The 16,274-nt window shown below is 43.8% G+C and overlaps 1 protein-coding gene across 1 annotated transcript in view; it reads right to left on the bottom strand.

Moving 5' to 3' along the window:
• Positions 1–16,274, bottom strand: part of LOC124775146 (UTP--glucose-1-phosphate uridylyltransferase-like) — a 266,959-nt gene that overhangs the window by 192,466 nt on the left and 58,219 nt on the right. Inside the window, exon 5 of the mRNA XM_047249986.1 lies at positions 10,239–10,421. Within this exon, the coding sequence (XP_047105942.1) occupies positions 10,239–10,421 (183 nt within the window). The remainder of the gene's footprint in view (positions 1–10,238; positions 10,422–16,274) is intronic.

Raw genomic sequence — 16,274 nt, forward strand, 5'->3', positions numbered from 1 at the left:
TGTAAGCAGTTGTTGGGTGTGATAATCACAATTGGTCTCCAGAAGCAAAGTGGCATTATGTAAATGAGAGCAGGATTTCACAGGGTCTGCAATTGCATCAACACCTTACTGAATAATAAATGGATTAACTGTTATATCCTAGCCAGTAATGCCACCCGAGCCCGCTGCCAAAAGGTTGGCAGCATCAAACTCCGGACGCCGTCCGCATAAGCAGCGCCAGCGAGACAGGAAATCGCCGCAAGTCTGCGCGCGCCACCGCTGGCTTCTGGGTTCTTAAGCGCTGGAGCCGCGAGCGCTAGGACAGTTCTGTATTCGCCGCTCAGTTGTATACTCGCCACCGAATTGTGTACTTGCTAGTCAGTTGTGTGTTCATCGCAGCAGAGTTGTTGTTTGTCGTCAGCCGACGCTGACCTAGCCGCTCCGACTCAAACTAGACAGATTTCTGTAGGCACAGAGTTCACTACTGTGTTTCTGTATCTTCGTTAATAAAGATAAGTACCGACTTTTATTTAATCAGAGTGTTTGGGTTTTCATCTTTCTGTTCACCGTTCCAGCGGACCGGTCGGCCCGCTATTAAAAGTGTGGCGGTGACTTCGTAAGCCGTTTCTACAGCGAATTGCTTGTCGCTACGAACGCCGCCACAAAATTGGCGACGAGGACTTCCAAACTCGTGTGCAGGGCTGGTTCAACTTGTTTCTGGTTATACTAATTATAGCGATAAAATTTTGGGGGCTGGTTTAATTTGTGTTCCCTATGTCTGCCGAATTACAACAGTTGATCTTGTTACAGAGTCAGCAAATACAAAGTCTGGTGGAAGCAATCGCCAAACAAGCGGCTAATCCTCCAACACAAAAGGAACAAGCACAGGCAGCACCACCTTTCCGTGCTTTTGATGCATCAAGAGAAGAATGGCGAGAATATTTCGCGCAGTTGCAGGCGCACATGACAGTCTACAAAATCACAGGTACTGAGCGGCAGCTTTATTTAATTTCCACTGCGGGCGTGGAAGTCTATCGCCTACTTTGTAAGTTGTTCCCGGAATCCCAGCCAGAAGCTTTAGACTATGACGTTGTTGTTAACAAGCTTGCTGAGTATTTCGAGTCGCGAGTTCATGTGGCAGCAGCCAGATTCAAGTTCTTCAGATTAAAGAAACTCCCACATCAATCTAATAAACAGTGGTTAACAGATTTACGGGGCCTCACCCGTCAGTGCCGATTTAATTGTGTGTGTGGAGCTTCCTACAGTGATGTCATGTTACGAGACGCTATTACTCAAAACATTGCAGATTCTCGTATTCGTACTGCTATCTTAAAGTTGCCTGACCCGTCATTAGAGACTGTGATGAACATCATTGAAGCCCAAGATACTTTTGACTATGCTGAGTGTGAGTTAGATCAGCCATGTATTTCTCAAATTGCCTGTGCTAAGCAAGTTATGCCACGCCCGCGGCCCCACCGGCAGCGTCAGACTGTAAACACTAGCCGGCCGCGTCATGTTAAACACATTCGTCAGCCGCGTGTGCAAAATGATAGAGTTAAGTCTTGCCCTAAGTGTGTTCTTGCTCATCCTCGTGAACGTTGCCCGTTAAGAAACGCGGTTTGTCACTTTTGTCAAAGGAAAGGACACATCCAGACTGTTTGTTTGCGTAAACGCAAGAACAATTCTAGTGCTGCCCAGCCCATGGATATTCATGTTCTTCAAAGCCAGCCCGCCCAGAAGGTCGCATTTACAGACTCTTCCACGGTTCGTGTGGGTAATAAACTTGTTCGCAATACGCCACCCACCCAGCCCTCTGCTATGCGACCCAAGCGTAATTCAAACGCTGTAAAAGGTAATGTACAGACTGCAAGTGAAGCGGGAGTTGTTGTTCCACCCGCCCAACCCACGAGTTGTCGTAAGCAGCGAACACGCGCTGATTTTGTGTCTTCTGCCTCCACTGCACCGATCCAGAGGCAGTGTAATAAACTTTTTGTGAAGCTACGCATCCAGGATAAGACCTTCAATTTTCAATTAGACACTGGTGCGTCTGTGACTCTCATAAATAGTGCTACGTATGCGGCTATCGGCCACCCTAAACTTTCAGCGGCAAAACATTCTTTGGCTACTTATAGTGGAGAACAAATTCCTGTGTTAGGTGTATGTAGCGTGCCAGCCACATTCCATGGCAATACAAAAACAGTTTCATTCACAGTGCTCCGTGCTACAGACAGTGTAAACATTTTCGGATTAGACTGTTTTGACTTGTTTGGCCTGTCTATCCAAGACAATGTGTTGCAAATTAATTCTGTTGTTGTTCCTCAAGACAGCATAGCCGATTTGTGTAAACAATACAGTGACATATTTAAAGACGAACTAGGTTGTGCTGTGAACTTTGCCGCTCATATTACGTTGAAAGATAATGCTCAGCCTCGATTTTTTCGTGCTCGGCCAGTGCCTCACGCCCTCCGGGCACCTGTAGCAGATGAACTTCGTCGTTGGCAAAACAACGGTGTTATTCAACCCGTTTCAGCGAGCCAGTGGGCTTCTCCCTTAGTTATTATAAAGAAAACGTCTGGCAAGTTACGTTTGTGTGCTGATTTTAAGTCGACAGTTAATCCTCAGACTGTCATTGATTCTTTTCCTTTGCCTAGACCGGACGAGCTGATGGATAAGTTAGGGTAAGCTCGTTTCTTTTCCAAAATTGTTCTCCGTGAAGCATATTTGCAATTGCCCCTCGACGAGCAATCACAAGAGTATTTTGTCATAAACACGTCGTTGGGGTTGTTCCATTTTCTGCGTTTGCCTTTTGGTTGTGCGTCAGCTCCAGCTGTTTTTCAGCGTTTTTTGTCACAACTTCTGGCTAATGTGCCATCGTGTTGCAACTATTTAGACGATATTGTTGTGTCCGGTCGGACGCCTGCTGAACATTTCCGTAATTTGGAGTGTTTGTTTACAGTGTTGTCTCAGGCAGGCCTACATTGCAACATCGATAAATGTTCATTTTTCCTTACGGAGATGGAGTATCTGGGACATGTTATTAATGCTCAAGGCATTCATCCCTCCCAGTCACATTTAGCAGCTATTCGTGATTTGCCTACCCCTCGCAATCTGCATGAATTGCAAGCAGTTCTTGGCAAATTGACATATTATATTAGGTTTATACCTAATGCATCACAGATTGCTGCACCGTTGCATCGTCTCCGCCGTAAGAATGTTCCGTTTGTGTGGTCAGCTGATTGCCAATCAGCCTTTCAGCAGCTTAAAGAGGCTTTATTGAATGATCGTTGTCTGGTCCATTACGACCCTAACAAGCCTTTGGTGTTAGCTTGGGATGCCTCTTCTTTCGGCCTCGGTGCTGTGTTGTCTCACCGAGTCGGTAACACCGAACGTCCTATTGCGTTCGCATCTAAATTGCTAAACAAAGCTCAGTGTAATTATAGCCAATTGGACAAGGAAGCGTTGGCTATTGTGTTCGGTGTCACAAAATTCCATCACTACCTCTATGGTAGACCATTCTATTTAGTAACAGATCACAAGCCCCTGACGTCACTATTTCATCCGTCTAAACCAGTTCCTCAGCGGACAGCTCAGAGACTACAACGTTGGGCTCTTTTGTTATCACAATACCAGTATGAGATACTTTTTCCAAAGCTGTTTCACAGAGGAAGACCGCACTGCAGTTCCTTCTCTAAATCCTCGCACAAACGAAAAAATGGCTCACATCGAAATAAGTGTCCAAGGAATAGAAAAGCAACTGGAATCACTCAATAGAGGAAAGTCCACTGGACCTGACGGGATACCAATTCGATTCTACACAGAGTACGCGAAAGAACTTGCCCCCCTTCTAACAGCCGTGTACCGTAAGTCTCTAGAGGAACGGAGGGTTCCAAATGATTGGAAAAGAGCACAGATAGTCCCAGTCTTCAAGAAGGGTCGTCGAGCAGATGCGCAAAACTATAGACCTATATCTCTTACGTCGATCTCTTGTAGAATTTTAGAACATGTTTTTTGCTCGCGTATCATGTCATTTCTGGAAACCCAGAATCTACTATGTAGGAATCAACATGGATTCCGGAAACAGCGATCGTGTGAGACCCAACTCGCCTTATTTGTTCATGAGACCCAGAAAATATTAGATACAGGCTCCCAGGTAGATGCTATTTTGCTTGACTTCCGGAAGGCGTTCGATACAGTTCCGCACTGTCGCCTGATAAACAAAGTAAGAGCCTACGGAATATCAGACCAGCTGTGTGGCTGGATTGAAGAGTTTTTAGCAAACAGAACACAGCATGTTGTTATCAATGGAGAGACGTCTACAGACGTTAAAGTAACCTCTGGCGTCCCACAGGGGAGTGTTATGGGACCATTGCTTTTCACAATATATATAAATGACTTAGTAGATAGTGTCGGAAGTTCCATGCGGCTTTTCGCGGATGATGCTGTAGTATACAGAGAAGTTGCTGCATTAGAAAATTGTAGCGAAATACAGGAAGATCTGCAGCGGATAGGCACTTGGTGCAGGGAGTGGCAACTGACCCTTAACATAGACAAATGTAATGTATTGCGAATACATAGAAAGAAGGATCCTTTATTGTATGATTATATGATAGCGGAACAAACACTGGTAGCAGTTACTTCTGTAAAATATCTGGGAGTATGCGTACGGAACGATTTGAAGTGGAATGATCATATAAAACTAATTGTTGGTAAGGCGGGTACCAGGTTGAGATTCATTGGGAGAGTGCTTAGAAAATGTAGTCCATCAACAAAGGAGGTGGCTTACAAAACACTCGTGCGACCTATACTTGAGTATTGCTCATCAGTGTGGGATCCATACCAGGTCGGGTTGACGGAGGAGATAGAGAAGATCCAAAGAAGAGCGGCGCGTTTCGTCACTGGGTTATTTGGTAACCGTGATAGCGTTACGGAGATGTTTAATAAACTCAAGTGGCAGACTCTGCAAGAGAGGCGCTCTGCATCGCGGTGTAGCTTGCTCGCCAGGTTTCGTGAGGGTGCGTTTCTGGATGAGGTATCGGATATATTGCTTCCCCCTACTTATACTTCCCGAGGAGATCACGAATGTAAAATTAGAGAGATTAGAGCGCGCACGGAGGCTTTCAGACAGTCGTTCTTCCCGCGAACCATACGCGACTGGAACAGGAAAGGGAGGTAATGACAGTGGCACGTAAAGTGCCCTCCGCCACACACCGTTGGGTGGCTTGCGGAGTATCAATGTAGATGTAGATGTACTGTATCGCCCTACAGCTCAGCTTGCAAACGCTGACGCGCTTCCTAGATTGCCGATTGCTGCGGATGATGTCTTCGATTCCTCTGACGACTCTTGCCATCAGATTGACGCCGATGAGCATCAATCCCTCCGAGATTTTCCGATTGATTATCGTCAGGTGGCATGTGAGACAGCTACGGATCCTCATCTGAGTTTACTATTACATTTTGTTCAACGTGGTTGGCCGTCCATGGCAAAGGACATATCGGATCCTGTGGTTCGTCGCTATTATCCGCAACGTCATCTGTTGTCTGTTTCGCACGGAGTTTTGCTGTTACGCACCGAGAATGACCAGCTTCGTGTAGTGGTTCCCCAAGTGCTCCAATCGAAGGTCCTCGACTTGTTGCATCAAGGTCATTGGGGAGTGGTCTGCACCAAGCAGCTTGCCCGCCGTCATTGTACATGGATCGGCATTGATAAGCAGATTACGCAGATGTCTACAGATTGTTCGACGTGTGCCGAACGCCAAGCTGCTCCGCCTCAACGCTATTTTGAGTGGGCACGCCCTGCCGGTCCCTGGCAGCGAGTACATATTGATTTTGCTGGTCCATATTGGAATTCTCGTTGGCTCATCGTGATAGATGCATTTAGTAATTTTCCGTTTGTTGTGCCCATGCAGTCTACAACGTCTGCACAAACTATACAGGCGCTGACTTCAATTTTTTGTATTGAGGGTCTTCCAGAAGTTTTAGTGTCTGACAATGGTCCACAATTTACCTCTGCTGAATTTGAAAGTTTTTGTTCTGCCAATGGCATTCACCATGTTCTTACTCCTCCGTTCCACCCTCAATCGAATGGTGCAGCGGAACGTTTTGTACGCACATTCAAGGATCATGTGGACCGCCTTCGTGCTACGCACTCTCGTCAGCAGGCCCTCATCACGTTCCTGTCGTCGTACCGGACCACGCCACGCGACAGCCCTTCGCCTGCAGAGCTTCTCCACGGCCGTCGTCATCGCACCCTACTACGGTTGTTGCACCCCCCGGATCGACCCGCCGCTTCTGAGCATCGCACGCGTTTTCAGCGCAACGACGCCGTTTTTTTCAGAGTTTATCATGGTCGCCGTCGTTGAGAATGTGGTACCGTGATAAGTGTCCAGGGTCGCGGTTTTTATACTGTTCAAGGTGCTACTGGGGTGCACAGGAGGCATCAGAACCAGTTGCGCCGCGCTGGCCGCCCGGATTCTGCCGCTCGTTCTTTGTCCACAGATTTGGTCCGCGGCGGGTTCCAGCCGCGCCTTCCGACTTCGCTGCCGCCCCCAGGGCAGCAGCAGCAGCCGTCGCCGCTACCACGCCGACAGCCCGTCCCGTTGATGCCTCCCACGCAGCTTCATCCGGGAGCGCCCCAGGTGGTCGCTCCGGCGCCTGCGGTCCCTCTTCAGTCGCCACCGCCTTCGGAGCTGATGGACGTCGACCCCTCAGCCGGGCCGCCTTCCCAAGTGGTGGCTGTGCAGCCTGTCCTGCAGCTGTTTTCCTTGGGCACCCCCAAGGAGTCTGACACCACAGCGCCTTGTCCGGCGCCCACTCAGCAGCCGTCAACGCAGCGTCAGGAGACGCTGCCTCTCTTCGTGGGTCCCGATGCCCCGTCGCGTCCAGTCCCAGGAGCTGCGCCCGTGGTCACAGGCGTGCACCCTGACCTCGGTTTTCAGTCGGTGTTTCCCAAGGCCCCGCGCAGCCAATGCTGGGGTGCGGACCGGGGACTGCCACCGACAACAGTCTCTGCCCCGGTCTCTTCTGCTACGCCTGCGGCCAGACCCCTCCCCCGCCGTCGACGCTCGCCACGTCATTATTCAACGACGGTGCGGCGATTTGGGGGGGAGGAGTGTTATATCCTAGCCAGTAATGCCACCCAAGCCCGCTGCCAAAAGGTTGGCAGCATCAAAGTCCAGACGCCGTCCGCATAAGCAGCGCCAGCGAGACAGGAAATCGCCGCAAATCTGCGCGCGCCACCGCTGGCTTCTGGGTTCTTAAGCGCTGGAGTCGCGAGCACTAGGACAGTTCTGTATTTGCCGCTCAGTTGTATACTCGCCACCGAATTGTGTACTTGCTAGTCAGTTGTGTGTTCATCGCAGCAGAGTTGTTGTTTGTCGTCAGCCGACGCTGACCTAGCCGCTCCGACTCGAACTAGACAGATTTCTGTAGGCACGGAGTTCACTACTGTGTTTCTGTATTTTCGTTAGTAAAGATAAGTACCGACTTTTATTTAATCAGAGTGTTTGGGTTTTCATCTTTCTGTTCACTGTTCCAGCGGACCGGTCGGCCCGCTATTAAAAGTGTGGCGGTGACTTCGTAAGTCATTTCTACAGCGAATTGCTTGTCGCTACGAACGCCGCCACAAAATTAACCATAACAAAGGACTGACCTTTTTCTGCACATGATATCATGAGGAACCGAGGACAGCCAGTAGAGTCTTCGAATCTTAAGCCTCATTGTGTTTACATATAGTAGACAGACTGATGTGGTGATTGGCTCATTACAAAAAAGTCTCTGATGGCTCACTCCTTCCAGTTGAGGGCACCCTCAGGGGCTCACCCACCTTAGGGACAGTCCACACCTCAGGTAACACCTGAACTTCTGGCAGAGGGACCAGTTGGCAATTTCGGAAGGTCATAGCTTAGGCAATCACCCCTCCCTGCGGCTGACCTGTACCAGGGGGTATGTGCGAACTCCACCTGTCGACCTGGGGCTGGGAATTACACGTTACCCAGTCACCTGTGACACATCAAATGCATAGGTTGGCTTTCAGGAGCACACAGGAAGGAAGGAGAAACAAAGAGGGTCATCAAACGCCAAAGCAGAGAAAGCTAGGAGATGGACAACAGAGAAAGAAAGAAAAAACAACTTCAGAACACATTCCCAAAAATATCCCAGACATATTCCCCAAGGCAGGGGAAAAAGAACAGCAGGAGAATAGACACGCAGGACGGAAAGGGAAAAGGTGCTGCAAAGGCTAGGGCCCTTGGTAGCCAAGCACAAACTCACCAAAGAGTGGTGTGCCACCTGAAGGGGCTCTCCTTTTTAGACTTGACGCCATCAATTCATACAATTATGGACTGGCCAAATATCTGGCGACACTTCTAGAACCCCTTGCGGGACACTGTAGTCATCATATTAAGAACTTGGATGATAAAACTTAGAATATCTGATTACAAAGTGATAACTTGCTTGTGAATTTTGACATGAACTGACGAACACCTGCTTCAAGTCCAACAGTTAGTCTTATGAACAGATCAATGATGTGGCCATGGATCCCCATTGAAAACTGCTGTATGGCACACTTTGAGAAGGTGGCTCTTCAAACTGCTCACCAGAAAGCCAAGCACTTCTTCCGCTATGTCAACAATACCTTTGTGGTATGGGAGTATGGTAGACATGTACTGGAAGAGTTTCTGGACTACCTTAATAGCATCCATTATAACATTGCTTTCACTATGGGAATAGATGAGAATGACTGTCTCCCTTTCCTGGACCTACTAATAAGGAAGAAAACAGATGGTATGCTAGGCCATTTATTATATAGGATGAAGACACTCACAGACCTGTACATGCATGCAACGATCCGCCACCATCCAGCACAACAGCAGACAGTGCTGAGTACACTGTGCCATGCCATATGTGTTAAAGAAAGCCTCCGGGATAAACTACAACACCTGAGAGAAGGATTCCACAAAAATAGGTACAGTGAAGTGCAGCTCAGTACAGCATTCAATAAGAGACAAGATGCTGGAAACAGGAAGAGCAAGAAGCAAGAGACTTGCTTTCCTTCTGAACCTGGGACTACTCCCAGTCAAAATTGCATGGCTACTTGAAAAATCCAACACAAAAACTATCTTCTGACAACCACCAAAGACAAAAGAGTGGTTTGGCTCTGCAAAAGACCCACTAAAAATGAAAGTAAATATACAGCATAGCTTATGAATATGGCCAACAGTACATTGGGCGAACACAGTACTGTATTTCAAAATACTGTGGGGAGGACATAAGGTGCATGTGACTGGAACAAACAGAAAAATCAGTGCTAGCAGAGCATAGCCTCTAGGAAGACCAAGGTTCTTTGGTGAGCAACCAGCTATTAGGAGAGCACCGTAAGGGATCCACTGTAATCTGGGTTCACAACATCTTGTCAACACAGACAAAGGATTCCAACTAAGTGTGGCATTGAATGTGGCATTAATGGCAATACGACAAGAGTGTGACCAGCACCCTCCAGTTCACAAGATGCAGCCAGAATGCCCACAGAGAGCAAATGGAGCACCCGCTACTCCACCACTGCAGCCTCACCCCGTCCCCACCCACCAACCAGACAGTATACGGCTGCCTGTAGCCAGGTAGAGGGGGCTGCTCCACTAGTATAAACATCACAGCGTCCACATATCAGAAGACTTTGCCAGAAGATAAGTATGACACTCATCAAAACATGGCAGTATTTTAACACTGCTATCCAGCTGGAAACCTGAGAGCTTTTCACCAATAATGTGGTAATTGAAAGAAAAAGTGTTCTAGGGTTGAGAGGCCATGTTATCTGGAATGAGGTTGCTTTGATGATCACAAGTAGAATTATTTGTAGGGGAGAGATGGTAACAGATCTGAGACATTCCATTAAATGGTTGGTGTCTTTTGTTGTGGAGGGTCAGAGGTGATGGTCAATAAGAATTGAGATACTCTTGGTGGGGGCTTTGAAACCAGCTACTATGGAATAGCCATGATTGTTGTTTTTGTTTATTTTAGGAAGCAGGTAGAAGTTGATTCTATATGGATCAGGAGCAGGTAAGAGTTCTATGGAAGCAGTTGTAAGTACCCATGTCTCAGACCCTAAGGTTTCAAGGAATTTATGCAGTGCAGTCTGGATGGAAGGATTGGGATCATTAGAAACATTGTTAAAATAAAGTGTGAGCAAGACTGTAACTTCTATCACTTAAATGAAAAGATAAACATAATTTCAATAGCATAATTTGACACTTATTCCACCATACTAGTATTTGTTCCACTGTCAGATCAAGGAAGTTCATGTCATTTCTGACTGTAATAACAGATTTTGGTCCCTCACAACCCATTGATGTCCCAAGTCCACCATTCAGCTTTACAACAATCAGTTTACTGAGTAACTGATGTATTTTTTCTGATGATGGTAAGTGCAATGTTGAGTAATCTTGAACCTGAAATTACAAAAAAATAGTATTATAATTTTGGTCCTCAGGTTCTAATAGATTCTAATTGAAAGAAATTATCAACCATTTACAAACATTTCACTATGATACTGCTTTCTTTCTTTCTTGCTGAAACTTGTGTAAATTAAGGCTGCAACATGTGTCTTCTTAAACTAAGAATGCAAACAGAAGAGATGTGTGTTTTATTTTTTATTAGTCATTAAAAGTATTTGTTGAATCTCATGGCCAATGAGTTCAATGTGACACCATTTTTGTCACATTGACTGGAAACTTAATCTTATTTGTATCACAATTTCTTCTTCTTATTATTATTATTATTATTTCTTTACTTTCTCAGACGTTAAGTCTGGTTAAAAATGGAAAGTGACGCGGACCTTGATCAAGCGTCACTTCCTTTTAACTGTACGGTATATGTTATATTGCATTTAGGAACTTTCGGGTAATTGAACATGCATCAATAATTACAGATTTCTGTAGTTGTATATATAAGTTTGGATGTAGCTGTATTGCATTGATGTACTGGTGGATATTGTGTGGTATGACTCCTGTAGTTGATAGCATAATTGGTATAATGTCAACTTTATCCTGATGCCACATGTCCTTGACTTCCTCAGCCAGTTGGATGTATTTCTCAATTTTTTCTCCTCTTTTCTTTTGTATATTTGTTGTATTGGGTATCGATATTTCGATTAGTTGTGTTAATTTCTTCCTTTTATTGGTGAGTATGATGTCAGGTTTGTTATGTGGTGTTGTTTTATCTGTTATAATGGTTCTGTTCCAGTATAATTTGTATTCATCACTCTCCAGTACATTTTGTGGTGCATACTTGTATGTGGGAACGTGTTGTTTTATAAGTTTATGTTGTAAGGCAAGCTGTTGATTTATTATTTTTGCTACATTGTCGTGTCTTCTGGGGTATTCTGTATTTGCTAGTATTGTACATCCGCCTGTGATGTGATCCACTGTTTCTATTTGTTGTTTGCAAAGTCTGCATTTATCTGTTGTGGTATTGGGATCTTTAATAATATGCTGGTGTTTATTGTTTGATCCTGTATTGCAATCATGAATCCTTCCGTCTCACTGTATATATTGCCTTTTCTTAGCCATGTGTTGGATGCGTCTTGATCGATGTGTGGCTGTGTTAGATGATACGGGTGCTTGCCATGTAGTGCCTTCCCCTTCCAATTTACTTTCTTCGTATCTGTTGATGTTATGTGATCTAAAGGGTAGTAGAGGTGGTTATGAAATTGCGGTGGTGTAGCCGATGTATTTATATGAGTGACTGCTTTGTGTATTTTGCTAGTTTCTGCTCGTTCTAGAAAGAATTTTCTTAAATTGTCTACCTGTCCATAATGAAGGTTTTTTATGTCAATGAATCCCCTTCCTACTTCCTTTCTGCTTAATGTGAATCTTTCTGTTGCTGAATGTATGTGATGTATTCTATATTTGTGGCATTGTGAACGTGTAAGTGTATTTAGTGCTTCTAGGTCTGTATTACTCCATTTCACTACTCCAAATGAGTAGGTCAATATTGGTATAGCATAAGTATTTATAGCTTTTGTCTTGTTTCTTGCTGTCAATTCTGTTTTCAGTATTTTTGTTAGTCTTTGCCTATATTTTTCTTTTAGTTCTTCTTCAATATTTGTATTATCTATTCCAATTTTTTGTCTGTATCCTAGGTATTTATAGGCACCTGTTTTTTCCATCGCTTCTATGGAGTCACTGTGGTTATTCAATATGTAATCTTCTTGTTTAATGTGTTTTCCCTTGACTATGCTATTTTTCTTACATTTGTCTGTTCCAAATGCCATATTTATATCACTGCTGAATACTTCTGTTATCTTTAGTAATTGGTTGAGTTGTTGATTGGCTGCTGCCTGTAGTTTTAGATCATCCATGTATAGCAAATGTGTGATTTTGTGTGGGTTATGTTCCAGTAATATTATATCCATAATTTGTATTATTTAGCATGTTGGATAGTGGGTTCAGAGCAAGACAGAACCAGAAAGGACTTAATGAGTCTCCTTGGTATATTCCACACTTAATCTGTATTGGCTGTGACGTGATATTATCTGAATTTGTTTGGATATTAAGTGTGGTTTTCCAGTTTTTCATTACTATGTTTAGAAACTGTATCAATTTAGGATCTACTTTGTCTATTTCCAATATCTGTAGTAACCATGAGTGGGGTACACTATCAAAAGCTTTTGGTAATCAATGTATGCGTAGTGTAGCGACCTTTGTTTAGTTTTAGCTTGATATGTCACCTCTGCATCTATTATCAGTTGCTCTTTACATCCTCATGCTCCTTTGCAGCAGCCTTTTTGTTCTTCATTTATAATTTTGTTCTGTGTTGTATGTGTCATTAATTTCTGTGTAATGACTGAAGTTAATATTTTGTAGATTGTTGGTAGGCATGTTATGGGGCGATATTTACCTGGGTTTGCTGTGTCTGCTTGATCTTTAGGTTTCAGATAAGTTATTCCATGTGTAAGTGTATCAGGGAATGTGTATGGGTCTGCAATGTAACTGTTAAATAATTTATTTAAAAACAAAGATGATGTGACTTACCATACGAAAGCGCTGGCAGGTCGATAGAAACACAGACACATACATACACACAAAATTCAAGCTTTCGCAACAAACTGTTGCCTCATCAGGAAAGAGGGAAAGACGAAAGGAAGTGGGTTTTAAGGGAGAGGGTAAGGAGTCATTCCAATCCCAGGAGCGGAAAGACTCACCTTAGGGGGAAAAAAGGACGGGTATACACTCGCACACACACACATATCCATCCACACATATACAGACACAAGCAGACATATTTAAAGTCTTTAAATATGTCTGCTTGTGTCTGTATATGTGTGGATGGATATGTGTGTGTGTGCGAGTGTATACCCATCCTTTTTTCCCCCTAAGGTAAGTCTTTCCGCTCCCGGGATTGGAATGACTCCTTACCCTCTCCCTTAAAACCCACTTCCTTTCGTCTTTCCCTCTTTCCTGATGAGGCAACAGTTTGTTGCGAAAGCTTGAATTTTGTGTGTATGTATGTGTCTGTTTGTGTTTCTATCGACCTGCCAGCGCTTTCGTATGGTAAGTCACATCATTTTTGTTTTTAAATATATTTTTCCTACGTGGAATGTTTCCCTCTATTATATTGTTAAATAATTTAGTTAGATGTGAATGTGTTGAGGTGAACTTCTTTAGCCACAAATTTGCTATTTTATCATTTCCAGGAGCTTTCCAATTGTGTGTAGAATTAATTGCTCAGGTGACTTCATGTTGCAAAATTATCACTTCAGGCATTTGTGGTATCATCTTGTATGAGTCTGTTTCTGCTTGTATCCACCGTGCATGCCTGTTATGTTGTACCGTGTTTGACCATATGTTGCTCCAGAAGTGTTCCATGTCTGTTATGTTTGGTGGATTGTCTATTTTTATGTGTGTGTTATCTATTGTTTGGTAAAATTTCTTTTGGTTTGTGTTGAACGTTTGGTTTTGTTTCCTTCTATTTTCACTTTTTTTGTATCTTCTAAGTCGTTTGGCCAATGCTTGTAATTTCTGCTTCTTTTCATCTAATTGCTCTATTGCTTCTTGTTGTGAGATTTTACCTAACCTTTTTCGTTTTTTGTCTGATATTTCATTTCTTATAAATTGTGTTAGCTGTCCGATGTCTTTTCTCAGTTTTTCTATTCTGATCTGTAGCCTGTGTTGCCATGCTGGTTTTGTGGGTTTCTTCTGTGTGTTGGTTGGTTCTGATCTCTGCCTAGTGTGTATATTTAGTGTAGTGAGTGCTCCTACATAAACCAGTAGTTGTAACTCTTCCATAGTCGTGTATTCATTTATTTTGTTGTGTATGATTGCATTGATAGTTTTTATTGTTGTTTCGACTTGTGGGTTACTTGGTGGTCTATGCAAGAATGGTCTAATGTCTGTATTTGTGTCTTTGTATTCTATATATGTCACCTGAAATTTTTCTTCTATATCTAACATGTGTGTCACTTCATGTTCTATTTGTGCTTGTGCTGGTGGCTGTCTTAAGATTTCGTTTTCCTCTGATTGTTTAATTGATGTGTGTTGTTCTTTGTTTGTTTGCTCTGGAATGTTTGAGTCCATTACTGTATTTTCTTCTTCTTCTAATTGCACATTATTTTGTTCCAGTATTTGTTGTACTTGTTGTTTGATGTTTTCTAATTCTGACTGGGGTATCCTGTTATTTTTTATTATTACATGGATCTGATCAGCTAGTCGTTGTTCTGTTAAAAATTTTAATTCCGGGTATCTGGTAATAAATGTTGTGTATACTTGTGATCTGTATCCAGTTGTGTTGGTTCCTAGGTTTGTTGCTTGGTAATAACAGAACATGAGGTGTCGATTAACTTCATCTGACCATCTCATCCTCTGTCTTTGTTTTCCTTCTAGGGTGGTTGCAGGAAGCATATCCTGCAAAACACCTCTATTTGGATTTAAATCATTTTCCAGTTGGCTAGCAGTGTCATTACCATTGTGGGCGGGCATAGGGTTCAAGCGTCGTCCCCGACCATGACGGCGCTTGTCCGAGGCTTCTTTAGTTCTGTCCTGAACCAACTAATCACACTAAAAGGGGGCTTAGCCCTATTAGTGGTTTGTTCTTTTCGTCGCCTTTTATGACTGGCAGAACATACCGGAGGCCTATTCTTTTCCCGGGCCTCCACGGAGATTATTATTATTATTATTATTATATGATTTAATAGGCACCTGTTCATTTTTACTGATCAGAAAGGGGAATTTATATTAATAATATGGCTAAATTACACTGAAATGCCAAAGAATTGGTATAGGCATGTGTATTTAAATCCAAGAGCAGCCATAAATCCTGTATGTAAAGAGGCAGAATACGGCACTGCTGTCAGCAATGCCTATATAAGACAAAAAGTGTCTGGTGCAGTTGTTAGATCAGTTACTGCTGCTACAATGGCAGCTTACCAAAGTTAAGTGAGTCTGAACATGGTGTTACAGTTGGCGCGTGATCGATGGGACATAGCACCTCTGAGGTAGCGATGAAGTGGGGATTTTTCACAAGTGTACTGTGAATATCAGGAATCCAGTATAACATCAACTCTCTGACATTGCTGGGGCCGGAAAAAGATCCTGCAAGAATGGGACCAATGACAGCTGAAGAGAATAGTTCAGTGTGACAGAAATTCAACCCTTCCACAAATTGCTCCAGATTTCAATGCTGGACCATCAACAAGTGTCAGCGTGCGAACCATTCAACAAAACATCATTGGCATGGGCTTTTGGAGCCAAAGACCCACTTGTGTATCCTTGATGACTGCATGCCACAAAGCTTTACACCTTACCTGGGCTTGTCAACACCAACATTGGATTGTTGATGACTGGAAACATATTACCTGGTCAGACAAGTCTCGTTTCAAATTGCATCGAGCGGATGGATGTATATGGGATGGACATAACCTCATGAATCCATGTACCCTGCATGTCAGCAGGGGAATGTTCAAGCTCGTGGAGGCTTTGTAATGGTGTGGAGTTTGTGCAGTTGGAGTGGTATGGGATTCCTGATATGTCTAGATATGACTATGACAGGTGATGTGTACATAAGCATCATGTGTGATCACCTGCATCCATTCATGAGTATTGTACATTTCGACGAACTTGGGCAATTCCAGCAGATTAATACAACAACCCACAGGTCCAGAATTGCTACTGAGTGGCTCTAGGAATACTCTTCCGAGTTTAAACACCTCTGCTGGCCAACAAACTCCCCAGACATGAAAATGGTCTATGGATGAACAAATACGTAGCATTTTAATTCTAGTATGACATTTATGATCAAAAACGAAA

This window comes from Schistocerca piceifrons, chromosome 2 (genome assembly GCF_021461385.2).
Source record: "Schistocerca piceifrons isolate TAMUIC-IGC-003096 chromosome 2, iqSchPice1.1, whole genome shotgun sequence".
Taxonomy (NCBI): domain Eukaryota; kingdom Metazoa; phylum Arthropoda; class Insecta; order Orthoptera; family Acrididae; genus Schistocerca; species Schistocerca piceifrons.